At 35.0% G+C, this 27,004-nt stretch overlaps 1 protein-coding gene across 4 annotated transcripts in view; it reads left to right on the forward strand.

The window, feature by feature from the left end:
- FAR1 (fatty acyl-CoA reductase 1) overlaps window positions 1-27,004 on the forward strand; it is a 91,921-nt gene that overhangs the window by 31,979 nt on the left and 32,938 nt on the right. For all 4 annotated transcript variants that reach the window (XR_003791495.1, XM_029208629.1, XM_029208630.1 and 1 more), the window contains 8 exons: window positions 1,023-1,218; window positions 11,216-11,391; window positions 18,247-18,426; window positions 21,359-21,536; window positions 22,574-22,618; window positions 22,742-22,860; window positions 23,779-23,846; window positions 25,344-25,515. Coding sequence is in view for 3 of the 4 variants with exons in the window: in XM_029208629.1 (XP_029064462.1) it covers window positions 1,030-1,218; window positions 11,216-11,391; window positions 18,247-18,426; window positions 21,359-21,536; window positions 22,574-22,618; window positions 22,742-22,860; window positions 23,779-23,846; window positions 25,344-25,515 (1,127 nt within the window). In the remaining variant the exon portion in view is untranslated. The remainder of the gene's footprint in view (window positions 1-1,022; window positions 1,219-11,215; window positions 11,392-18,246; window positions 18,427-21,358; window positions 21,537-22,573; window positions 22,619-22,741; window positions 22,861-23,778; window positions 23,847-25,343; window positions 25,516-27,004) is intronic.

Raw genomic sequence — 27,004 nt, forward strand, 5'->3', positions numbered from 1 at the left:
CAGTTTAGTCTCATCTGTTTCTTGAAATTCTTTTTTCTTGCCTTCCTTCCTACCTTTCTTCCTTCTTTTCTTTTTGCTTGTTAATGGGTTTTCAGATTGTTACGAATTTAATTTTTTATAATTGTGAAAAATTTAGATATAAAATACAGGTATCTACTCCTTAGCTTAAACAAAACATAAATACAATTGAAGCTTCTTATTCTCTTTTCTGATTGTATTATACTCTCTCTAATGAATTTATTAATATTATCATGTATATGCATTTCTAAACAGTAAGTAGCATCATTTTGAATGTGTTTGAGCCTTGAATAGTGACATACTGCATGAGTCCTTCTGCATCTCATTTTTTCCACTCATCATGGTTCTTTTGTGTGTTCATTCTATTAGTATACTCTCTTTTCTGCTGTTTCAGTGGAATTTGGGTAGGGAGGATAAGTCAGTCTATATATTCCTTACTATATTTCTTACTAAAAGGGAGGTTTAAGTACCTTTTGAATATATTGTCACTACAGACATGTAAAAGAAAGGACTTGGTGTTACCTCTTGTTTCAACTGGTGATGATAGGTGAATATGACACCTCACCATGTTATACAAGCTAGGCAATTGAGTCTTGCTGCTGACCTCTATTTGGTGTTATAAATACTTTTGGAGACAGAGAAACACCACTTATTCATGTTTGGGGTTTAACTGAGGTTTAAGTGAAGATTTGGATTCTTATTGCTGAAGGAATTTTTAGAGGTCACTTGGTACAAACTGTACTAAAGAAACCCAGGCCCAGAGAAGGTGAGTGACTTGTCTGAGGTGGTCCAGGTAAAAACAGGGATTAGAAGCCAGTGTTGCAGTTCACTGTACTTTCCACCTTACTACAATGAGCCAAACGTTAATGTCCCCTTTTGTGTTAACGTTGAACTTTGATTTTTGCCTGTCCTTGAAAATACTTATTTGAATACCAAGAGATTTTCAGTATGTAACAATGAACATAAATCTTTGAAGTGATGCTTATTTGTCATATTTTCCTTAGGATCAGAATGGTTTCAATCCCAGAATACTATGAAGGCAAGAATGTCCTCCTCACTGGAGCTACTGGTTTCCTAGGGAAGGTACTTCTGGAAAAGTTGCTGAGGTCTTGTCCTAAGGTGAATTCAGTGTATGTTTTGGTGAGGCAGAAAGCTGGACAGACACCCCAGGAACGACTAGAAGAAGTCATTAGTGGCAAGGTAAGTATGGAAAATGATCATTTGGAAGAGAGAAAAAAGTGTGTGTTTGTGCATGTAATTATTGTAATCATCAACAGCTTAGTATATTTCTTAAGTATCCTGAAAAAAATTGGTAAAAAAAAACCCTATAAGAATGGCAGTAAACTGAATATGACTTGTGATCAGTAGGAGAAAAAAGCTTTCTTCTGTGATGAACAAAATTATATAACAAGTTCTAAATTACCTTTATGGTAAAGGTTTAATGTGTTTTTAGAATATTTGAGGCAGATTATTTGTAATTACTAGATGTTTAAATAGTTTCAGAATGATAATAATGAGTTAGTTTCTAACTCCTACTATGCTGTGAGACAGTGCTTTGATAACAGTGAAAAATTTGTAAGCACTAATTGCTCCTCACAAAAGTATTAGGAAGTAGCAAAGTCACATATTCCCATTTGACAAGTAAGAACATGGTGACAGGGGTTATATAGAATACAAGAGTATGTCATACATTTGAACCTTTAGTAAAATATGGCTAAGAAACTGGAGTAAAATTATTTCACAGTTATAGGCTTTAGAATTTATCTGACATTCATTGTTAGTAAGTTTGGTATAGTAGCTGTGTAACTTTTTAGTTATTAGGTGGGTATCTGATACCTTTTAACCTTCTAGGGCAGCTGTGACTTATGTATAAAAAAACAAAAAAGACCAAAACTAGAAACCTCTGAGTTACTCTGAGCAGTGAAAGAATTGCTGAAAAGTATCAAAAGATATGTTGATTACTTATAGATTAACAATTCTCTAGAGTTAATAAATAATTTATTAGACATGATTTGTATTCCAGCCTGTTTTGATCTTTCAGTAGAAATCCATAGTTAATAGTGGCTGACATTTATTGAGTGCTTAAGTTGTGCCAGGCACTGTGTGCAAAGCACCTTATATGTATTTAATTATCACAGGAACTCTTCAAGGTAAGTACTGGTCTTATTCCCATTCTACAAGGTCATATAGTTAGTGTTAGAGCCAGTGTCTGTGAATGATTGAAACCAGAGCTCATGCTCCGGTAGGGACAGATGTTGATATATCCCATTTTACAAATATGGACAATGAGTCTCAGAGGTGGTTATTTTATCTGAAGTTGTGTAGCTAATAGATGTCGGATATAACGCAGATGACTTGATAACAAATCCCTTTCTACTTTATAACATTACTTCCCCAATAGATAAGAAAGTAAGGCAAAGATGATGGAACGCTTTGTGATAAAATGGAAAAAGTAATCTTGAGAGTTGGATACCTTACTAGTTGTATGTTGTAGCTGGTACACACTGAGTAAAAATAGCTTAATTTCCCTAAGCCAATGGCAAAAAGCTTGGTGCCCAAGTTTACAAAAATTAAAAGAGAAGATGACAAAATCAAAAGAGAAGTGCGTGAAGGGCAGCGAATAACAGAGGTTAACATCAGAAGGAATAAGAGTCAGTTTATGGGTTAGGGCAGTAGTGGGAAGCTTATCTCCTAGGAGTGATAAAGTATGATAACAGAAAAATAATTAAGAGAAAAAGAGAAGGTACACAATAAGACCTGTACAGAAGTGTGGGAGGGTTTAAATATAACTTTTAATTTTCTTAACATTACAGAGTTATAATAAAATACAATCACTAATATTCACTACAGTGACTTAGGATAAATTAAGAAAAGGTTAAACTATATTTAGAATGTTTTCTTTACTAAGGTGTTACGTTGTTTGAGAATGATTTCCATTCAAATATAATTTTGGTTCAGAAAGATAAACTTCTCTTTTGTGAAGCATCCACGTTTTTCTTGTTTGTATTCCCCCTCCTCCCCATTAAGAGGTAATCCTAGACCTACAGGGTTTTAACAGTGATGTAAATTAATATTTGTTTTTACTTTTAAAAATAAATTGTTTGAAACTATTAATAGGGCATTAAAGAATAAAAATAATATTTACTTTTGTCCCACTGTTTATTGAGTTTGTCCCCACATGAAAACTTTAAATAATCTTTATTTCAACTAGAAAATCTTCTTTTCTCTGAATTACTTTTTAAAACAAATCTACTTCTTTGAGGGCTACTCAGTGACAGTATAGCTCACAAGGGTAGTTATACTCTAGTAACGTTCTTCCCATTGCCCCAGACTCTCGTGCACTTGTGTTCTTCCCATTTGCCCTCCCTTCCGCAAAGATGTGAGTCCTGCTACATACTAGAAGCTGTTCAGGTTACTAGAGATACGGCAATGAAGAAAACAAAATCCCAGCATTTGGAATTTACATTCTAGTTAGGGAGACAAGTTAACAACTATATAACATGTTGAATAGTGGCACGTGCTGTTCAAAAGTAAAGCAGAAAAGGGGGATTGAAAGTGATGGAGGTGCTGCTTTAGATACGATGGTCAGAAAAAGTTCTCTCTGAGGTGACGTTTGGTCACAGACCTGAATGATGAAGTGAGGAAGAATCCATGTGGTACGTGGAGGAAGAGTGTTAAAGGTAGAGAGAACAGCACGGGCAAAGGCTCTGAGAACTGCTTGGCAGGTTGGAAGAGTATCAGAGCAAGCTGTGGTGTTTGCTTTACTGGACTCTGCATAAGGCATGTAAAGTAAATACTAAGTGCTGGAGTATTCCTACTAACACTCTCCTCTACCCAAGTGAGGTTTTTGCCTTTTAAAATATCGAAAATCAAAATTGTTAATTATTCTTTTATTGTTAGTTAATTGTTAATTATTAAAATATCGAAAATCGAAATTGTTAATTATTCTTTTAAATTTTTGCTTGTTTAACTTGAGGAAGAGGGTTTCAAACAAATATTTATACTTACACATGAGAAAAATGTAGCAAGTGTTAACTTTAAACTCTTAGATTAAGGAATTATCACATGAACTTTCTATGTACTTATTTTTAAAGGTAAGATGTGGGTTAAATGTGAAAACAGAGAACAGAGTAGTGATTACCAGAGAGGAAGGGGCTGGGGGTAGGGTGAAATGGGTAAAGGGGGTCAACTGTATGGTGACAGATGGAAACTAAACTTTTCTTGGTGAGCACGCAGTAGTGTATATAGGAGTCAAAATATAATGTCCTAATCGTGGAACTTATATGATGTTATAAACCAGTGTTAGTTATCTCAATTAAAAAAAAAGACAAGGGACTTCCCTGGCGATCCATTGGTTAAGACTCTTTGCTTCCACTGGAGGGGGCATGGGTTTGATCCCTAGTCGGGGAACTAAGATCCCGGGTGCCGGGGGAATGGCCACACACACACACACACACACACACACAAAAAGACAAGTTTTAGTCATTTTCATTATTGTTTCTAAATTCTTTAGAGACAATAAAAAAAAGATGTGAGTTAATATTTCAGTATTTACTACCGTAAAATCTAGCTACATAATAACTATGCTTGAAGAATTTGCCATCTTAAAGTGTGGTAGGTACAAAGGTCATTTTCAGTTTTTCCTGAGAACTGGGAAGATCAACTAAACTGTATTCAATATCATTTTAAAATTATAAGTATTTGGTAGCCTAGTGTAAGGACTTTTTTAAAAACGTGATATAATTTATAGCTTTTTTCCAAGTGACTTTTAATTAAAACTCTTGAGCAAATTATTTGATAATGTATATTGACTGCAGTGTATTGCAGACTGATATTATTACCTTATGGCTGTATTTTTTCATATCATCCAAATAGGTTGAAAAATTCTATTTATTTAAGGCAGTGATTCTCAAACTTTTGACCTCTGGACCCCTTTACACTCTTAAAAATTATTGAGGACTTCAAAGAGATTTTGCTTTTGTGAGGTTTTATTTCAAATATCTTACTGATGTTTTATCGTAGAAGAGATTAAAATTGAGAATTTTTTTTTTCAGTCTGTAACACCTCTTTGTAAAGTTTTGAGACTTTAACAATACCTTACACAGACCACGTGTTAAATACATGTTGAATGATTGATTCAAATAAGATACTGCTATTTAAAACATTTTGCACAAAGCCTGGGCCATAGTAAAAACTCAAAACATGATAGAAGCAGTAATAGCAATGATAGTGATTTAGTACTTATGATAATTGTAGTGCAATATTAATATTAATATTGATTTATTTTATACTGGATTGCTAGATCATTCATCGAGTGCTGAGAGTTATTTAAAAAGAACAATTTTCCAAACAGTCGGGTATTCACACTGTAGGTATGATCTATGCTTCCCGAGTTCAGCTCTTCATCCATCTTTTTCTGTGTATAGATTTATCAAAGTAAGCTTTACGCTGTATTCCTCTTCTAGTTTCCCTTTTCTTTTTTTTTAACATCTTTATTGGAGTATAATTGCTTTACAATGGTGTGTTAAGTTAATGCTTTATAACAAAGTGAATCAGCTATACATATACATATATCCCTGTATCTCCTCCCTCTTGCGTCTCCCTACCACCCTCCCTATCCCACCCCTCTAGGTGGTCACAAAGCACCCAGCTGATCTCCCTGTGCTATGGGCTGCTTCCCACTAGTTATCTATTTTACCTTTGTTAGTATATGTAAGTCCATGCCACTCTCTCACTTTGTCCCAGCTTACCCTTCCCCCTCCCTGTGTCCTCAAGTCCATTCTCTACGTCTGCGTCTTTATTCCTGTCCTGCCCCTAGGTTCTTCAGAACCTTTTTTTAGATTCCATATATATGTGTTAGCATATGGTATTTATTTTTCTCTTTCTGACTTACTTCACTCTATATGACAGTCTCTGTGTCCTTCCACCTCACTACAAATAACTCAATTTTGTTTCTTTTTATGGCTGAGTAATATTCCATTGTATATATGTGCCAATTCTTTATCCATTCATCTGTCGATGGATGCTTAGGTTGCTTCCATGTCCTGGCTATTGTAAATAGAACTGCAGTGAACATTGTGGTACATGACCCTTTTTGAACTATGGTTTTCTCAGGGTATATGCCCAGTAGTGGGATTGCTAGGTCATATGGTAGTTCTATTTTTCGTTTTTTAAGGAACCTCCATACTGTTCTTCATAGTGGCTGTATCAGTTTACATTCCCACCAAGAGTGCAAGAGGGTTCCCTTTTCTCCACACCCTCCAGCATTTATTGTTTGTAGATTTTTTGATGATGGCCATTCTGACTGGTGTGAGGTGATACCTCATTGTAGTTTTGATTTGCATTTCTCTAATGATTAGTGATGTTCATCCTTTCATGTGTTTGTTGGCAATCTGTGTATCTTCTTTGGAGAAATGTCTGTTTAGGTCTTCTGCCCATTTTTGGATTGGGTTTTTTGTTTTTTTGATATTGAGTTGCATGAGCTGCTTGTAAATTTTGGAAATTAATCCTTTGTCAGTTGCTTCATTTGCAAATATTTTCTCCCATTCTGAGGGTTGTCTTTTTGTCTTGTTTATGGTTTCCTTTGCTGTGCAAAAGCTTTTAAGTTTCATTAGGTCCCATTTAAAATTGAGAAATTTTTAAAGTAAAAGAATATACATACAAGCACACATTCCATGAGCCATCAAGAGTGATGATGTCATTACACATGTAGCTTTGGAAAATTCCTCTCTATACTTGTGAGAGAATGAAAGTGAAAAATGCAAGTAATGTTTTACTTTTATTATGAAAACAGTTTTGACTTCGTGAACTCCCTAAGTGGGAGTCTCAGGGACTCCTAGGATCTTCTACACTTTGCGAACTGGCGTTGATTAAGAGTGTACAGTGTTGCTTAGACCATGTGGGGACAGCCTACTGGCACATTCTAATGGATATACTGAATAGGGGCAAATGTTCATGCTTTAAGGAGAGAGTTGACTTTTGCAGACATCCAAAATTAATTTGAACCCAAGCTTGGCAGTAAAGATTCAGAGAATAAAATTGGAGTCAGAAACAAAAGTGATTAGAAAGCTGTGAGCTCAGTTTTGCAAGGACTCTGACTCTATAGGCATATCCCTCCAAAGAAATGTCAATGATAGCATTATTTTTTTTTTTTTGGCAGAGAATGATGCTCATTTGTCTATCTAAATTCTTATAGTCCTGTTGGAAAAAACAAAAAAATTAGCAAATCCTTACATAGCAACTAAGCAGACTTTTTACTTTGAATGAACTTTGTATACCTTTGTGATAGTTCTTTGGATTAGAACTAATTGTCATGTCACAGTAGCTTTTCTTTGACATCATGCAGCAGATACTTAACATGTTGCTTTTATTTTTATTTAACTGTAGGATGTAAAATCCTTTCTCCAAAATTTAGAAGTTATCCCTAAACTTCTTAACTACTCAGATAGTGTATGTTAGTCTCTCTTCTTTTTTCTCTTTCTGATTTTTTGCCACATCCTTTTGGAATTCTTTGCTTCCCTGAAAACCTGTGAGAAGGGAGTCATCAAGGGGGCTATCAGACCACAAGGCCTATTTTAAGTAATAATGCCTGCATGTGTGTTTTGCTGCCATCTCTGCCCTTTGTTTACTCATCTTGGCATTTTATCATGAACCACTTGTAATTGGTATATTGTAATTCCCTTCCCAACACCCTCCTTCCCCCTAGTGAGAGGTTATTTTTTCTTATTCATTTTTTATTTTTCAGAAAACATTTATTGTGTGTACTCAGTGCTGGGCACTTGACTTGATGTAAGGGGTTGAATTCAGGAATAAATAAGAGTCCCTGCCTTAATGGAGCCTACAGTCTAGAGAGTTTTTAAGAGGGAAGAGGGAAGGAAGAGAGAGTGTAGAGGTGTTAAGAGAGATTGGATAGGAGCAGTTATTGAAGCTGATGGTTGGAATTGAGGACCTAAGTAAAATGTGAAAGAGTTGGGCATCTTCTCTGGGGTCTCCAGGGTAATGCTTCTAAAATTTTTCCTCACCAGTAAGTCTGATTTGTAAAGAAAATGATTATCTTCTACTGAAAGCCTGAAATTTCATTGAACTTTTATAGTTTAGTCTAAACATATGGCCATTATTTTCAATATAAAAGTGCCTTGTCCCCAAGTATTTGTCTAAATAAATATTTGACTAAAATACTCTATAAAATTTTGTCATTTTATCTTATGCTTTTAATTCCCCCCGGCACATCCCACCACTTACTCCTAGGGCCATTCATTCCCACTTATATATAGCATTTCTGGTGAATCAATAAAATGAGTTCTTTTTATATCAAGTAGCAGTGAATATGTACACTTAAAGTTGTTAAGAAACCTTTAGGTAGAGACTTCTATGATTTTGAAACAGGAATAAAAGAGCATAGGCATAGAGCATATACTATAGTGGGACATTGTCTTATAGCAGAATTTCTCAACTTCAGCACTATTCACATTTTGGGCCAGATAATTCTTTGTTATGGAGAGCTGTCCTATGCATTGTAGGGTGGTCAGCATTCCTGGCCTCTACCCACTGAATGCCAGCAGCTCCCTCTCCTCACCATCCCAGTTTTGACAAAGAAAAATGTCTTCAGACATCACCAAATGTTCCCTGGGGGCTAAAATTGCCCCAACTTGAGAACCACTGATTTACAGTAATGTCTCTGGGAAGGTAAACCTCATTGCTGGCAAGGAGTGCAAATAGTTGACCACGAAATAAATTCTGGAAAGGGAATAAAATACATTAAAGAGGGCATTAGTGGACTTAATAAAGTAGGAACTAATTGGGGTACCAGTGGGTTAAAGACTTTGGAAAAGATGGTATTGAATAAAGAGATGGTAGCTAAAGAAGGGAAGAGCATCACATTTGAGATGTAACTTGTGAAGCAGCGTGATCATGTATTGGTGGTAGTGGTGGAGATATCTGATATGAAGGGGAATTAAAGGTCATTGGCAGTCTGGGAGAATGAAAAAGTCTGAATTCAGTGTGTTAAAAGTACTTTTCTGGTCATTCCTCAGGCTCCTTTTTCTCTGCTAGCCCCTTAAATATTCTTCAGAATTCTGTCCTAGGCCTTGATCTCTTCTTACTAGGTCCATTTAGGTAATTACTCAGCACCTTCTGTTTTGTGTGAGGTGAAAGGTTGTATTTTAAATTAGATTTGGAAAAAGCTTCATATAGTCTGGACCTTGGGTGCTCATCACTGCTGCTACCTGGGTGGTTAATAAAATCTGTATCTGTAGTCTGACTCTTTCTTCCCTGAACTCAGGACCCACAGAGCCAGTTATCTCTACTAGACCAGTCTTCTGGGGTGTTCTCATTGGCACTTTATACTCAGCATTCACAAAACTGAACTCATATCTCCATAGCTGTACTTCTTTCTCTTCCAGTGTTTTCCACCTAATGAATTTATTCATTTAACAAATGTTTATCATGTCACTATCTTGCCAGGCACTCTGTTATCTAGGGCCTTTGTTCTGAGCAAAATAGACCTAGTCCCTGTCCACGTGGAGTTTATATTCCTTATCCCTCTTCCAGTCATTGGCCAAGTCTTACTGAGTTTTTTAAATTTCCCAAACATTAATGCTGTGTTACTTCTAGGTGGTTATACATGCTACTTTCTCTACCTGAAACACTATTCTTCTACTTTATAATCTCAGGTCCTTCCCAACTAGCAGGGCTAGATGTTGCTCCTGTACAGTCTCATAACATTTATATTATCCCTATTTTATTACTTATAACATTATATTTTAACTGTTTACTTGTCTAATTTTTCCTATTAGACTCTAAATAGCCTGAGGCAAAGGTCATAATTCTTGTTTTCTCAGTGTCTAGAAGGTACTTAGTTCATCTGAAATGCTTAGTAAATATTTTATTAATTAATATAAAAAAACAATAATATTGAAGTCACTAGCTAGCAGTGGTGGAGGGGAAGACTGTTACTTACTAAAAGTCACCTGGGAAGATGAAAGCGAGTACCATATATGTTTTATAGACTTTTTCCCCAGATTTCAGAATCTCTGCTTAAACTACAAATATGGACTTTAAATGGAGTGGAGAGTCAGGGTGTAATAGAACAGTGATCTGGAGGTGACATCAGTGTTCCTCTATAAAATCTGGGATAAAAAATTAAATTTGACTCAAAATTGAATGTACCTTTATACTGTAACCATTTTGGGATCTGATTCTCCAGTTAAAAATTTATTCCTTTGAGTATACTTAAGGAATATTGAATTTTCTATTTTCAAGTTAGAATCCTATATGTATTTCTCACGTTTATCCAGCTTCATATTCACATTTGCTTACCAAATTTTTTTTCCTTTAACATACTTACTTTGTTTTCCCCTTTAAAATTTTCCTAAGATATTAGGTAGAGTATGATTAATGGTATTTTAATCTACTAAAAGATAATAAAAGCAAAATAAAATGAAGTGATAAATTAAGGTTTGGATTTTAGAAATCTGAATGATCTTTTTATTTATTTTTTTAAAAATGTTATTTATTTTTATCTGAGTTGGGTCTTCGTTGCTGCATGCAGGCTTTCTCTAGTTGTGGAGAGCAGGGGCTCCTTTTCATTGCGGTGGCTTCTCTTGTTGCAGAGCACGGGCTCTAGGTGTGCAGGCTTCAGTAGTTGTGGCACACAGGCTCAGGAGTTGTGGCACACAGGCTCAGGAGTTGTGGCTCGTGGGCTCTAGAGTGCAGGCTCAGTGGTTGTGATGCACAGGCTTAGTTGCTCCGCGGTATGTGGGATCTTCCCGGACCAGGGATCGAACCCGTGTGCCCTGCATTGGCAGGTGGATTCTTAACCGCTTCACCACCAGGAAGTCCCTGGATGATCATTTTAAACATTGTTCTGATGTCTGTGCTGCTTATGTCTATTCTGAGAGATAATATCTAATCAACAAAGGCATGGACAGTTAAAATTTAACTCTGCAAGCTACCAGCCCTGTGTCCTTTGGCAAGTTACTTAACCTCTCTGTGTCTCAGATTCCTCATCTATAAAATGGGGATAACAATGTGGACCCCATAGAGTGTTTTTCATGCAGAGTGATAGCAATTTAAGCAACCTTAGGATTCACGTAGTGGAAATTTAAAAAATAGTGATCCTTGGGGGAGGAAAAGGTGGTGATGATGGGTTTTAGAAAGTTGAAAAATACTGCCCTAAAATGTTTTTCCCCTTTGATAGCTTTTTGACAGATTGAGAGATGAAAATCCAGATTTTAGGGAGAAAATTATAGCAGTCAACAGTGAACTCACCCAACCTAAACTGGCTCTTAGTGAAGAAGATAAAGAGATCATCATAGAGTCTACCAATATTATATTCCACTGTGCAGCTACAGTAAGGTTTAATGAAAACTTGAGGTAAGTAAAGGTATTTATATGATATTTGAACCGCAGCACAGTTAAAAGATCTAATTTGAATTCTACTTTTTAGTCAAGTCATTTGAAAGTGTTTTGAAAATGTTTGCTCTCCGTTAATTGTAGCATTCTGTGTCCTACAGAGTATTAAAAGAATTTTCTTTCTCTTCTTAACAGTTTAAAAACATCGGATAGCTAGTATATGTTTATTAGAAGTTGCCATAAATTTATATATGGGGCAGGGAGGAGGCAAGAAATGGGAAGTGTGGCGTAGAAGAAAGAGAAGTTTCCCTTGGGTAGGAATATTAGCCTTAACAACTAATAATGTTTATTTCCTCTGCCCTCCATTCTTTCAGAAGTGTATACCCCAGCAGCTTTGTCTACTTCACACATATTCATCTGAAAATTTTAAAAAGTTAGGCTCAGGTTTTGCAGAGTAAGATGAAATGGCTTATACATTGAAGTCATACCCTGTTTTTGTTTTAAAACTTTGGTATCTGTGTTAAGGGCAGGGTACATTGGATATAGGTTTACTTTAAAAACGGTTTGGACTTCCTTCAAGGTGCCCTATTTCAAGAAAAAAATAACATTTTAAATGGTCACTGTGTTTTTAAAAATCTAACAAATACACATTTCAGATAATGGTGCTTAATTCAGAGCATTTTTTGATGTTATATACAGTTTTATAATGTTAATCTAATTGTATGGTCTTATATCAATTAAAATGGTGCACACTTCTTTAGGTTTCATAATTGCTTGAAGGCCTTCTTAAAATGTTTTTAAGTTCAATTCTGATTGTAAAGAGTTTTGAGATTATCCCCCATATTGTCTATGTGTAGAAGTGTAAACCTTAATCGACAGTGTATATAACATGACAGTTCAGTGCCAAAGCATTACAGTGAGTTTTGCCTATATTGCAGGTAAGGACACTATAATAGTCCCTTAGATTCCTCCAACAATGCTTTATAGTTTCAGGGTGTTTTCTCGCTCATTATTTCATTCCATGCTTAATGTTACCCAATGTAATATAATGGTCAAATCCATTTTATACTTGAGGAAGCTGAGGCAGCACTGTATAATGGAGAGGGCGTGAGCTTTGGAATTACACACCTTAGTTCTAATCTTGACTTTATCCTTTATTATCTGGTGGTAATAATTTATTTACATTTTATTTCTTTTTATGCAGCAATTATGTGTCCAGGATTCAAAAGTGACAAAAGAATCTTATTAGAACTATAGTATAATCTCATTTTCATAAAATATGTATGTACATAAATGTGTATTTTTATACATATCTTTTAATATTGGCCAGTTATTATATTTGGATAGTGCGGTTACAGGTAGGTTTTTAATATGAAATAGTCCATCTAACTGGTATTTTTCCCTGTAGTTCTAGCTTTCATTTTTTTCGTAACCAAAAGAAAGAGTTCACATAGCCTTATGAAACTGTTTTCAAGGAAAAAGGTATATAGATACTTGATAATTATGGTATAGTCCTCAAAGGGAAAATCAGATGCTTTTGAAGGGGAAATTGTTTTACAAACAGGCAACATTCATTAGGGTGAAACTCATCCAAGTAACGAGGAGAACCAAAGTGTAATACTTTTGGGGAATGTTCTCTCCTCTTTCTCCCCTCAGGGTAAGCAAAGTTACCATTAACAAAAGGGAAATCTTTTTATTATTATTCTTTCTTCTTTCACTAGAGATGCCATAGTGGAAGGAGGTAGACAGATGAACAAGAAAATTTATTGTTCTTCTCTTCCTTGTCAGGGCATGCATATTTACTGACCTAATCCTAGTCATTAATTGAAATTATTGTTTTCTGTGGAGCAATTTTAATGGATATTGATGTCTAAGTGGTGATACTACAACATTCTAAAATACTGTAGGTTGACATATAATAACTACTTACAAAACAATTATTCTTTATAGCCACTTTTTAAGTTAGCCCACAAATAAAAAATGGTTCAGAGCCTTTACTACCAGGACAAGAAAATCCAGATTTTACTCCCAACATTATACTCTGTATTTTGGGAGAAATCAAAATAAATTGTACACAGATCCTATTTGCAAAGTCCATATTGTCTATTAGAGGAAATGGAATATACTTAAATAACCATAAAATAGGATAGAAAATGTGGAGTTACTGAAGAGCATACATTAAAGTGCTATGAGAGTTGAGAGGTGGCAGAGCTCATTTATTTTCAGATACGGTGGTCTATAAATCTTGAAGTGGGAAAAAATGGATATCAAGATTAGGAATTATAAAGAAATACTGACAAAAGTTGAGGAGAGAGTGATATTGAGGATAATAAAGGGAGTTACTTAAATAGTTGACCATAGTTATGGTATCTCTTAGTAAGGAAAGTGAAGGTAGAACAGGGCCATTGGACTTGAGAGTAAAGAAGTATCAGGAGACTAAAGACCATGATGAGGACAGAAAACAGGCTTAAGGGCAGAAATGGGAGGACAGATAGTGTGGTCTGGGGAAAATTCATAGTATGAGATTTTAGAGCTAGAGCAATTTTGGGTGAGAGGGCCCAGGGTATGAATATGAGAGTAGGTGTTCAGAAAGGAGTGGAAGTAAAGATAGATGATTTAGAAAAGATCAAGAAACTGTTGAGCCTAAGGGCATGGATTCTCAAACTTTAGAATGTATTATGAATCTTAAGGATTACTGGAAAATGTGTTAAAAATGCATAGTCTTGGACTGTATTTGCCAAATTCAGACCCTCTAGTTTTGAGATAATACCCAGGAATCCTCATTTTTAATAAGAGCCTAGGGTGTGATTTAAATTACAAACGACTGGATCCCCTACCCTGATTGATTAATTGTCCCCTTAATAGACATCTGTTTCTATATCTTCATTAAGTTAAAAAAAAACCAGCAGCAGTATAGTGATGAGATCTCATGTAGGTAGTATTTTCTCAGAGGTGGGGAAGGGAGTGATGAGGAAGAGATCAGAATGGCCTGGGGAGCTTATATAAGATGTGATTTAAGGGCTTCCCTGGTGGCGTAGTGGTTGAGAGTCCACCTGCCGATGCAGGGGACACGGGTTTGTGCTCCGGTCCGGGAAGATCCTACATGCCGCGGAGCGGCTAGGCCCGTGAGCCATGGCCGCTGAGCCTGCGCGTCCGGAGCCTGTGCTCCGCAACGGGAGAGGCCACAACAGTGAGAGGCCCGCGTACCGCAAAAAAAAAAAAAAAAAAAAAAAGTGTCTGAAGATGAGGGCCAGCAATCTGCATTTTTAATAAGCTCACAGGTGTCTGTCAAGCAAAGCATGATCTCTGGTTTAAGGTCTTAAAAGTGTTATCAGCATAGATTTTGAACAACCCAATATGTCAATAGAAGACAGGTGAATAAGAAATTTTATTGGCAGTTCAAGTTGAGCTTTTTCCTTTATTAAAGTGGTTTCTATGTGTACATTAGTGATAGACCATAATTACAAAGATTTGTTCATTTTTGCTCTCCCCCCAAAAAGCCAGTGTTATATAAGATGCGTTTATGAATACCCATAACCAAAACATAGTGAGAACTTTATGTTTGTTTGGTACTGCTAAATGCTTTCAGATCTAACATTTCAGGGTCTCAGCCTAAAGTTCAAGGTGTACAAATTGGATGGTAGTAAAACAGAATGAGGATACTAGCCTGGCAGAGATACTAAGTTATTTACATGGGCACAAAATGCCTTCAGGTTTGTGCTGTCAGGTGCGGATGGATGGGAAGAGGTGAGTAGGCAAAGCTCAGGAGTGCTTCCTCTCTCAAGTTATTCCTTATTTTCAGTGACCCAGAAATTCTGTCACCATCCTCAGAAACCTGTAACAAAATATCCTTTGTGTTCTGTTCCCAAAACATCACTCTCCCTACCACTATTGTTTTGCAAATGCAAAAGAAAATAGCACATTGCCTTATAGTCTAGTGGACAGTATCCTCTCTGTGAAACGTCTTTTTTGCTGGATATCTATTTAAACAGATAAGGAAGGAAAAAGATACACTCATGTTTTTAAGATCCCAGCCCAATTAGTCCATTAAAAAAATTTTTTTTCCTTTTAGTATGTTTTCATAGGTTCTCAGATAATATTAAATTAAAAGAAAAAATAAGTCCCAAGAGTTTTTCCTCTCATGAATTACTTCTTATTCCTAGTGACCCAGAACTTGTTGTTCTGTCCTCAGAAACCTGTAACAGGATATTCTCTGTATACCTTTTCGAAAACAGTACCCTCCCCATTCCCACTGTTTTGCAAATGTGATACGCATCAAAGAACTACTTTACAGTCAAGTAGACCAGATTCTATCTGTGACATATCCTGGCCTTTTAAAAGAACAGTTGGATTTTTTTCTTCTTAAATACTGAAAATGTAAGAATTTCAGAAAGTACTCAAAACTATTTTTATTTTTTAAAAAAATTTTCTTGTGGTTTCTCTTTGAAAATACGTTGTTTTCCATAAAACGTAAACATAGAATTTGTAATTTTACTTATTGAAACAATTTCCATATTTCTAACTTTTTCATAGTTATAATTTTCATGATATGATATTTCATCATGTTACTATACTGTAATTTATGTCATGTTCACTTAATATAGCAAATATAGGGAATTTTTCTGAGGGTGTGGAGAAAAGGGAACCCTCCTACGCTGTTGGTGGGAATGTAAATGGGTGCAGCCAATTTCTATGGAGAACAATATGCAGGTTCCTCAAAAACTAAAAACAGAGTTGCCATATGGTCCAGCAGTCCCACTCCTGGGCACATATATCTGGACAAAACTATAATTCAAAAAGATATATGCAACCCTGTGTTCATAGCAGCACTATTTACAGTAGCCAAGACATGGAAACAACCTAAATGTCCATCAGCAGATGAATGGATAGGGAAGATGTGGTGGTGTGTGTGTGTGTGTGTGTGTGTGTGTGTGTGTGTACACAGAGAGAGAGAGAGAGAAATATTACTCAACCATGAAAAAGAATGAAATAACGCCATTTGCAACTACATGGATGGACCTAGAGATTATCATATTACATGAAGTAAGTCAGAAAGAGAAAGACAAATACCATATGATATCACTTATATGCAGAATCTAAAATATGACACAAATGAACTACAAAACAGACTGACTCACAGACATAGAGAACAGACTTATGGTTGCCAAGGGGTAGGGGCGGGGGAGGGTTGGATTGGGAGTTAGGGACTAGAGGATGCAAATTATTATAGATAGAATGGATAAACAACAAGGTCCTAATGTATACACTGGGAACTATATTTAATATCCTGTAATAAACCATAATGGAAAAGAATATGAAGAAGAATATATATGTATAACTGAATCACTTTGCTGTACACCAGAAGCTAACACAACGTTGGAAATCAAGTATACTTCAATTAAAACACAAAAGCAAAAACACAACCAAAAAACCCAAAAAACAAATTTAAGGAATCTTAATTTCTTTCTGTTTGAAAAATTACGGTTAGAACAAGTTTTTCCTCAGTTAATTTCAGTGGGTTAACTAGATTAATAACTCTGTCATTTCTGTAATTCCTGGTACTTTGTCCTAGTCTCTTTCGGATCAGTTGTATCAGTTTATAGTGTCACCAACAGTGTATTACTTTGCCAGTTTTTTCACAGTATTACTGGTTTGGGGTATTTCAACTTTTTTTCCCTCAAGTAAGTTATAAACAAAAGTATAATAGAAAGCAAAAACTATCCACCCCTTAAGTAATATTTATTGAATGCCTATTTTGGGACTATGTTAAGAATAATGCTGAATACTTGCAAGCTGTTTTGTTTAATTTAACTTTATACAAATCTTAGTAGTTAGTCTCCATTACGTATTCTCCTTTACAGATGAAGAAATTGAGGCCTGAGTGCTTGAATGACTTTACAAGGTCACCTAATCCTAGCTGATAGGCAGGCTAAACCAGGGTTTGAACCCAGGTCTTATTCCAGAGTCTTGTTTTTAATCCTGTTTCACTTCATAATCTATATATTTAAAAAATATTATTCACACAGATTTTCCATGTTTTTATAGTTGTCAGTTATTTAATGGCTGTATTCTTTCGTTGTGATAAGATACCTACTTTATTATACCATTTCATAGTGAATATTTGAGCTCTCTAGGCTTTTGCTATTACTAGATGATGCTTCATCGATTATTTTTCTGCATATATACTTTTGCATTTGTGAAATTATTTACCTCAAATAAACTTCAGGAAGGGAATATATAGGTCATCTTGGGGTCTTGCATTTGCCTCTTGTAACAAATGTATTATAACACCCCTTTGAATTTTGTAAGGTAGTCTTAAAAAGGTGTTTGGGTTAATTACTACAAAGAGAGAAGTAAACATACTTTTACTTGATTATATATTAATATAATTTAATGTTTTTGAGTTTTCTTTGACTGTTTTACCCTTATTGATGACTCTACCATAGCATTTTAAAATTACTCAATGATTCTTACTTCTCCTGGTGGTATAGCCATTCATAAAACAGTATGCTTTCAAAAATCAAGAGGCAAAAGAAGTCTAAAATGACTTCAAAAATGTATGCATAAAAGCCAAAGACTGAAATTATTTGTGTCTATTTCTGGGTAATTTAAAATTTTTAATTTGTGCTTTTATTTTTACAATCCTAATATGAAGTTTATTTTATAATCAGAAAAAGTTTAAACACAGCTGGTAGAATGGTTGTACTTCATGTTGAAATAACACACAAAATCTGAGCTAAGGGATCAGTTGTAAAGAAACAAAAACCTCTTTGTCCCTTTCTGTCTCTGATGCTCTAAAATGGAAATAAGATTTTTTTAACAGGTGAAAAAATGACACAGCTTCCCAATTTTTTATTGTCACTTTTTCTTTTACAGAGATGCTGTTCAGTTAAATGTGATTGCTACACGACAGCTTATTCTGCTTGCACAACAGATGAAGAATCTGGAAGTGTTCATGCATGTATCAACGGCATATGCCTACTGCAATCGAAAGCATATTGATGAAGTAGTCTATCCACCCCCTGTGGATCCCAAGAAGCTGATTGATTCTTTAGAGTACGTTTGTTTGAAATTTATATACATTTGCTTTGACCCCAAACTTTGGATCCGAGTTTATCTATTTACATGTATCTCTTGGTCTGTTTCAGTTTCTATCTCTTTCTCTGTAAATCTCCACCCACGCTTATGTATACATTTACCTCTTCCTTATTCAGCAAATTATTATGTATCTACTGTGTTCTTTTTATTGTATAGATTTGTACCTAAATGACTCTCCATAAAGTCAATGTGTAAAGTCAGTGTAGAGCTTTCACTTTTGACCAGGTGTGATGGTTGGAGGAAAGCCTCTGAACAACTCATCCATGGTATTAGAGTCTCCGTTTTTCCAAGGAATCAATCTTAGCTGCTAAGAAGTGCCTGATATCCATGGAGACTAATGACTGCCTATTTAATAGCAAGATCTAATTTATTAAAAGATTATCCTTTTTTTTTGCCCAATGGAGTACAGTTGACCCTTGAACAACACGGGCTTGAACTATGTGGGTTCACTTATACACAGATTTTTTTTCAATAAATAAGTACTCTAGTACTACACAGTCTGCAGTTGGTTGAATCTTTTGATGCAGAACCATGATACAGAGGGCTGACTGTAGAGTTATATGTGGATTTTTGACTGCGCAGTCAACGCAGTCAACGCTCCGACCCCATGTTTTTCAAGTGTCAACTGTATATCTGCAGAGAGGCCTTGAATTATTAGGGAATCGGAGGAGTCATGGTCCTTTAATTGATACTCCTAGTGTTGTTGTTTGTCATCTTTCTGAGGACTAGGATCCTGTCATCAATTATTACTTGAGAAATGTTTGCATTTGATGGATACAAATAGGCATAGCCAAGATTTCATTTGCTTCAGCCTTTACTTTCTCATCGAGTGAAACAAACAAACAGGATCAGAGCAAGAATAAATAAAGGGTCTTTTATAGACGATAATTATAGAAAATTCCAGTATCCGTATCTTCACATATTTGTTAATCCTCATATAATATTCCTGTGAGCTTTTTCCTCCTTTATTCTGTTTGCTTTTCGGTCTCTTTTATTCCAAGGAATCCTATTCACGTTCAGCTCTTCAGTTACCATCCCCTGTTTTTTCAGTCGAATTCTTTTCTTCCCAAGGGTGCTACAGAATGTTGGTAGCTCCTTCTCCAAGTTTTCTTCTAAAATAAACACATAAGTCCATTTCTTTAAAGCTTTCCTGGAAATATGAGGAAGTGGACAGATTTGTAAGGAAACTAATAAGTATGGGAGCTTACTGAGACATTCTTATGGCAGTTCCCTGGTTTCTGTTTTCTAATTCGTTTCTTAGATTGTCCCAAATGTCTACCTCATTTTCCTCAGGTCAGTAGGCAGAAGTGTTTAATATCTCTGGGAACAGCTGGGTGTGGAAGTTAATAAATCTTTTTACTTTTTCTCTTATTAGCAGTTTGTATAGCCAGACATCGAAGTTGCTGAGAAAGAGCCTATAACCTTCTAATTCTATTATTTCCTTTCTTTGCTTACAAAGAAATCTGACCAACTGGCCAACAGATAATTTTAGGATAACTCATAGATTGGCTCTGTAAACTCACTCCAGTGATGAGGCTTACTGACTCTAAAAGTCTTTCCTTGGTTTAGCTAGTTTGGTTTTTTTTTTGCGGTATGCGGGCCTCTCACCGTTGTGGCCTCTCCTGTTGTGGAGCACAGGCTCCGGATGCGCAGGCTCAGCAGCCATGGCTTACAGGCCCAGCCGCTTCGCGGCATGTGGGATCTTCCCGGACAGGGGCACGAACCCGTGTCCCCTGCATCAGCAGGCGGACTCTCAACTGCTGTGCCACCAGGGAAGCCCTTGTTTTTTTTTAATATAGCAGCTCTCTCTTCCATTTTTCAAAGTTCATCTCCACTATGGAATTTTTCCTAAGTTGAGTAGCAACCTCCCTTCAATTTTGTTAGTGTTCTTTTCCTTCTACATGCAAAAAGTACTTCTACATACAGAAGAAAGTTTATCTTGATAGTCTCCATTTTATGCATCCTTATCAGTTAGTATGGGTATCATTTGTGCACTGATAGAGTACTTAGTATGCATACAAGTATGCATTGTATTATAGACAGGAAGAAAAACTATCTGAAAACAAGTACATAATGTTTTGGAATTAGAAATTTAGACTGGAAAAGACTATAGAGATCACCTAGCGTATCACCCTCCTCTTACAGATTATCATAGTAGAACTTTTCTTCAGAGACACTGAGAGAATTGGAGGAATTTTGTGACTTCACAGTAGGTTGCTAATTGAATTTTTATAGCACGGTTCAATTTATTTTTATCATTTACCCCAGTATTTGTTAGTGTTGCTAGTGAGAGCATAACAAGTTTTAGTGCTTCACCTTAAATATTTAGATTACTAGACCTTTTATGTTGATTGTAAATGTATGTTCATTTAAAATATATAATTTACATGTTATGCTGTTATGGTGATTATACACAAATCTGTAATTCCTAATCTGAAACCCTTGGGGCCAGATGTATTTTGGAATTTATTTAGACTTTAGAAAGGAAATATAATCTATGTATTGTGTAATATGAAATAACTTCAACTGGATTCGGGGTAGCACCCCTCATCAAACACATATGAAGTATATGAATACGTACAACTAAATGATGTTTTTTTTAAAAAAAAAAAGACCATAAATCAGTTCTGATTCACTTTTGCTACCTACCATATGAGTTATTAAAGAACTCTTGGTTTTCAGACCTTTGTGGGTATAGAGACTGGATATAAGAGAGAATGGAGTTCTGGTTGATATTTAATGAAAGTAAAGCTAATTTCCATTTTTTTAGTAAAAGTTGTCAGATCACTTGAGTCAGAGCAACAGATATGTTTGAAATATGCAAAGTGTTTTTTCATTTTATAGTAAAACATCCGAAAATATTTTTGCATGCAATTTCTTTGTTTACCAGGTGGATGGATGATGGCCTAGTAAATGACATCACACCAAAATTGATAGGAGACAGACCTAATACATACATATACACAAAAGCATTGGCAGAATATGTTGTACAACAAGAAGGAGCAAAGCTAAATGTGGCGATTGTAAGGCCATCAATTGTTGGTGCCAGTTGGAAAGAACCTTTTCCAGTAAGTTGTTAGAAATCTTTGTAAATAATTGGAATTGGGAATTTTAAGGCATAATTCTGTACAAAAAGAGTTGGCAATTTTTTATGAGCAGGTTTTGTTTACTGAACATGGCTTACTATGGCAAAGTTGTTTCCGTTTGTAGAAAGAGACACTCTTATTGGTACTTTTATTTCTAATGTAATACTGTATGTATACATATGCAGATCAATTTTTAAAATGTTAATTGAAAATTAAATCGAAGGCTATGGTGTTGTCTGGAGTCAAAGGAGACCATGAGTTTTCTTCATGATTGATGAGGGATTGGACTCTGACACGTCAACGTTTGTTGGAGTTTAAAATTCTTTGCAGATTAGTTTCCCTTGCAGAGGTGAAGGAAATAGAGATGAGAATATTCAGATCTTATTTTATTTCATTTGCTTTTTAGTACCAAAAAGAGGCAGGCCTTCCAAGAGGTTGACTCCTCCCTGTATAGATTACAAGCTAAGGAAGATAAGAGATTTCTGTGATCTGCTGTAGAAAAGCAAGGCATTATGGTATTTGTGAATCCCTGAAATAAGAGAAAACATAAGAGATAAATTGATTTAGGAAAAACTTAGGTCTCTGTAATGGTAGTAAATGATAGTATCTCTTCTGTTGCTTTGGCATTATTCTGTTTTCTTCTGTTTTATTCAGTAATTTTGAGGAGGATTTACCATTTCCCTCAGTCTCAGGCTACTGCCTTAGTAAATAGCACAAAATCAAACTTAAACAGTCATCATTTAGCTAAAATATGTGACAGATATAAAATTCTCTTTGCAGAGAGTTAATGGAAGAGTAGGTACCCCTTTGAAAACTATTTTACTTAGTCATTTGCAATCTCAGAGGAAGACTGCTTCTATTTAAGATGGGGAGAAATATTCTGGCCTGAATCTAGTCTGTTTTTTAGTTTTTAGAAGAAAACTACCAAGTATGTATGTGGAGTTATAGATTTCAAATGATAAATCTCTAGTTTCATAATATTTCTAAGCTCCCTCCCTTTTTTTAATTTTTGGTATTAGGGATGGATTGATAACTTTAATGGACCAAGTGGTCTCTTTATTGCGGTAAGTAAGCCTTTTGTTTTATTGAATATTCTGTACTTTTTTTCTGTTTTCTGTGTATCTGTATATTGTGTATATGTGCTTTGGCTTATATATCTTAAGGTGTTGTTTTTAATTTCAACAAAGGCAGGGAAAGGAATTCTTCGAACAATGCGTGCCTCCAACAATGCCCTTGCAGATCTTGTTCCTGTAGATGTAGTTGTCAACATGAGTCTTGCGGCAGCCTGGTATTCCGGAGTTAATAGGTATATGAGATGACAGTGTCACTTGTTAAATATATAGTAACTGAGATGGGAATAGTAATGTTAAATAATCCCTCATAACTGATATTTATCAGTTTTATTAACCCATAGCAATATTATATAGGCATTATCACTTTAAACTGCAAGAGGTGGTTTAAATAGGCGATGAAGTGGTTCCGTCAGCAATTATTAAGAATTAACATAAATTCTTGTGTACTGCCCACAGGATGGACAAGGTCGTTAGAAATTTTAAAAAAAAACATGTTTTTTTTAAAATCCAAACTAGAACTTGGTATAAACTTGGCATATATAAAGAGCTAAAATTCGCAGAGAATGGCTTACATATATCAAACATGCACACTAGAGCACTTCAGTCAACTCATGGGCCTCCTTTTAAAAGAGAGTAGTAGCATTTACAGGTAACACCTAAGCCTAAACACCTAAGCTTCTTAATAACTTTTTTTCTAAATAATAAACTGCCCTTATTTTTGAAGTCAGTATTTTATATCTTAAAAAGGAGGGATATGATTATATGAATATATTGTTTCTGGTGAAAGGGAACTCAATTCATAATTGTTTCAGCTAGAGCCTCTGAAAATGGGAAGGAGATAGGAAGAGCTGAGGTTGTTTGTTGTTCTTTTTCCTCGCATGAAAAGCAGACACTCCTGCTAATACAAAGAAGAAAATATGAAGTCTATATTATTTTTTATAAATAATTTTTTTGGTAGAATAGGGAAAAAGGGTAGTGTAAATAGTCGTTCAGACACAAAAATTAATCCTTTAAAGATAATATTTTAAATATTCACTGTAGAAGAGGTACCCATCATCCTCATTTCTTCCTACTTAAGTATCATGTAAGATTTAGATTGGTTAAGTTTAGCCTCTTTTTATGTTTCATTGCTTTGATCTTTGTCTTTGCAGACCAAGAAACATCATGGTGTATAATTGTACAACAGGCAGCACTAATCCTTTCCACTGGGGTGAAGTTGGTATGATTTTACCTGTGTTTTTGAATGTTAGAATAAATTTTAATGAACTTAAAATGTTCACTGAGTTTTTACGTTAGAATAACCCATGAGGCATTAAAGCCACCAGTTACCAATTTATTCTTACTTTAATTGCCATGTTAGAATATCTACTAGTACTGCCTTTTGGTCCTTAATAATGTTTCATAAATTTTAAAATATCCTGCTGTATATTCCTTCCTCATCCCACCCTTGTCTGACCCTTACTATTTCTCTGCTGCCATCTGCAGCAACGCCTATAGATACTCGTGGTATGGAAATAATGCTTTTTTCCTCCCTCGTGGGTACTCTCAATCCTGATGTTCCCTGTTCACAGGCAGTATCACTTCCAACTACAAGAGTTGGTATATTGTAGGAGATAGCTAGTTGTCCTAAGAGTAATAACTGAAGGAATTAGCAAGTAGAATACATGTTGCCAGAATATTTTCTATTACATTTATTATATCTGTTTAAATTCACAGATTCACAGCAGGTAGTGTATATGCTATGTTACTTGTTTTAGAATAGGAATAGTATAACTTAAAGGCCTACTTAAATTGAATCATTTTTAAGTTGTTGGTTTATGTTTTCAAATTTAAAGTAAAATGTATTTACAGTGTTGATTTAGTACTAGGTCTTATTTTACCTCTAATTGAACAGTTTTTGTTACCCTTGAGTGATTTGATTTTAAAGTAAATCTTTGTCTTTCATCCTCGGGTTTTTTATGGCATTTTTATTTCAGTTGAAAGATTGACTGTTAGAGCATATAAGAAAAAGAAAATCTAGGGTGCTTTTAATTTTATGATAATTTGTATTCTTTTAAGAATTTTAAAACACTTTAATGAGTTAGGTTTTTTGTAGTCTTTCATTGTGTTATGAAGTTTAGCAAAAATCAAGTTGAGCTTTATTTTAGTGAATATTCCAGTATACATTTCCATTGAAGTATTAACATACATGATAATAGATTTGATTATTTTGATATTGCATAACCTAAATAAATTGCAACAGAAGTTAATTTGAGGCTGTTTTAAGCTTGTTGATATATGTTAATTTGAGCAACTTAATTATTCACAAGCAAAGGATGATGGTTTCCCTTTTCTTTTTTAAGTAAGTACAGTAATAAGAATCTGGAAAGAGGAACAGAAAGAAAGAAGCTATCATGAGAGGTGAAATATAGAAACTGACATTGTAAACTGATGTAGGTAAAACATTAAAAGGATTCTTAAGAGTGAATTTTAGCAAAAATTCATTCATCTAATTAAAATTCATAAATAGTGGCAGTTCTAAAATCATTTGAGTTCAGCAGTCTAATACCCATATTCTCTTAGCTACTATAGAAAATAGAAAACTTTGTTTTTTAAATGAGCAAACTGTTACATCTTTGGTAAAATATTTTGCTTTGTAAAAACGTGTTTTTGTTTTTTTTTCAAAACTTCATTACATGGTTATTATCAAAGCTGTTACACAACTTTTCTTCCTCAGAATACCATGTAATTTCCACTTTCAAGAGGAATCCTCTCGAACAGGCCTTCAGACGGCCCAATGTAAATCTAACCTCCAATCACCTTTTATATCATTACTGGATTGCTGTAAGCCATAAGGCCCCAGCATTCCTGTATGATATCTACCTCAGGATGACTGGAAGAAGCCCAAGGTAATGGTGACTAGCTCTGTCTTATCTGTTCCTCTGACTGTTAAGCAACCCATGCTTACGCTAAAATGCATATTAACTCTGTTTATGCTTATGATAAGGCTTAATGGCCTTTTGTGAATGAGAAGACTCTTGAATTTAAGAATTTGTCAGAAAAGCGAAGGTAGTATTATAATTCACTCTGTTCTAAAGTTTGGATGATAAATTATTGTCATGTGCTGAATTCTAGGTCTAACTTCAGGTTATTTTTTCTGAATAACAAATAACATTCAAAATGCTTTGACGCTTATTTTTCCTACAGGATATTATCTAAATCATTCCTTCAAGATGAATCCTTTAAACCAAGTATTCAGGCGCCCCAATATTAAGTTGTATTCCAACAACTTATTGCTTCATTATTGGAAGGGTGTCAGACATACAGTACCTGCATTATTGCTCGATCTTGCACTCAGGTTGACAGGTCAGAAACCGTGGTAAGAAGAATAGCAGTAAATACACTATGTATTGGTAAGGTGGTGGAAGCTTGCTGGAGAGACAAAAAGTCGCTAGCATGAGCTTTACCTTTAGAATTACTAACCTGATTAATCACAATCACAGTCAGGATGCTAGGACATTTCTTAGAAATTAAGCATATTTGGGGAGACTAACTGTGGATCTCATCTGATTGGGCCATTGATCCTCCAGAATCCCATAATGTAGGAAATGTCCAGCGTCAAGGTTGTCATTGTTATTATAAGCTGAAATTGAGCCCTTCTCTCCCCGTTAAAAACTTGGAGGTGAGTTTTATAGGGGATTAAGGGTTAAATGTTTTGCTTTAAGTGGATTGTGCAGTTTTATATGAAAAAACCTAGGATGCTTCTAGAAAATTAACTGCTTGAGCTATCTCAGCTTCCTATTCAGCTTATAATATGGTAATTACCGTTTTTGACTAATTTTTAAGGTTGAGAATTTAAAACAAAAGTTAACAAATGGAAAACTTTCTATTATAGTTGTTATGGCCTTTCTTTCTTTTCTTTTTTATTGAAACCCCACAAACTTAAATAAAGTAATCCTACTGTCTTTACCACAATTATAGTGAAATATACTATAAAATATTTATTTTTTTAACTACATTGGCATTATAGTGGAGCCTTTGATTAGAGAATTCAGGATTTGAGTATTTATGTATAAAGAAGATGCTGATTCCAGAACTTTCATCAACTGCTCAAAAAAATAAAAGTGAGGTATCTTCCAGTTATAGTGTATCAGGATCTGAGTTACATGTAGGGAATTTTCTGTGGATTCAGTTGTCCATTATGTTTCTAACCCTGTATGTTAAATATTGAAATACAAGAGAGGTGTTGAATTGAACAACTTTAGAATAGGTAAAGAAATACTCAGTGGAAAGAAGATCCAAAATACATTAAAACTATCTTCAAGTTTTCCTAGAATGATCTGCAAAGTACAGTATTTGTCATTGGCAACATTCTTTCGTGGCTAAAAAGCAGGTGTA

Source organism: Monodon monoceros, unplaced genomic scaffold (genome assembly GCF_005190385.1).
Source record: "Monodon monoceros isolate NGI ecotype Baffin Bay Population unplaced genomic scaffold, NGI_Narwhal_1 Super_Scaffold_7, whole genome shotgun sequence".
Lineage (NCBI taxonomy): Eukaryota > Metazoa > Chordata > Mammalia > Artiodactyla > Monodontidae > Monodon > Monodon monoceros.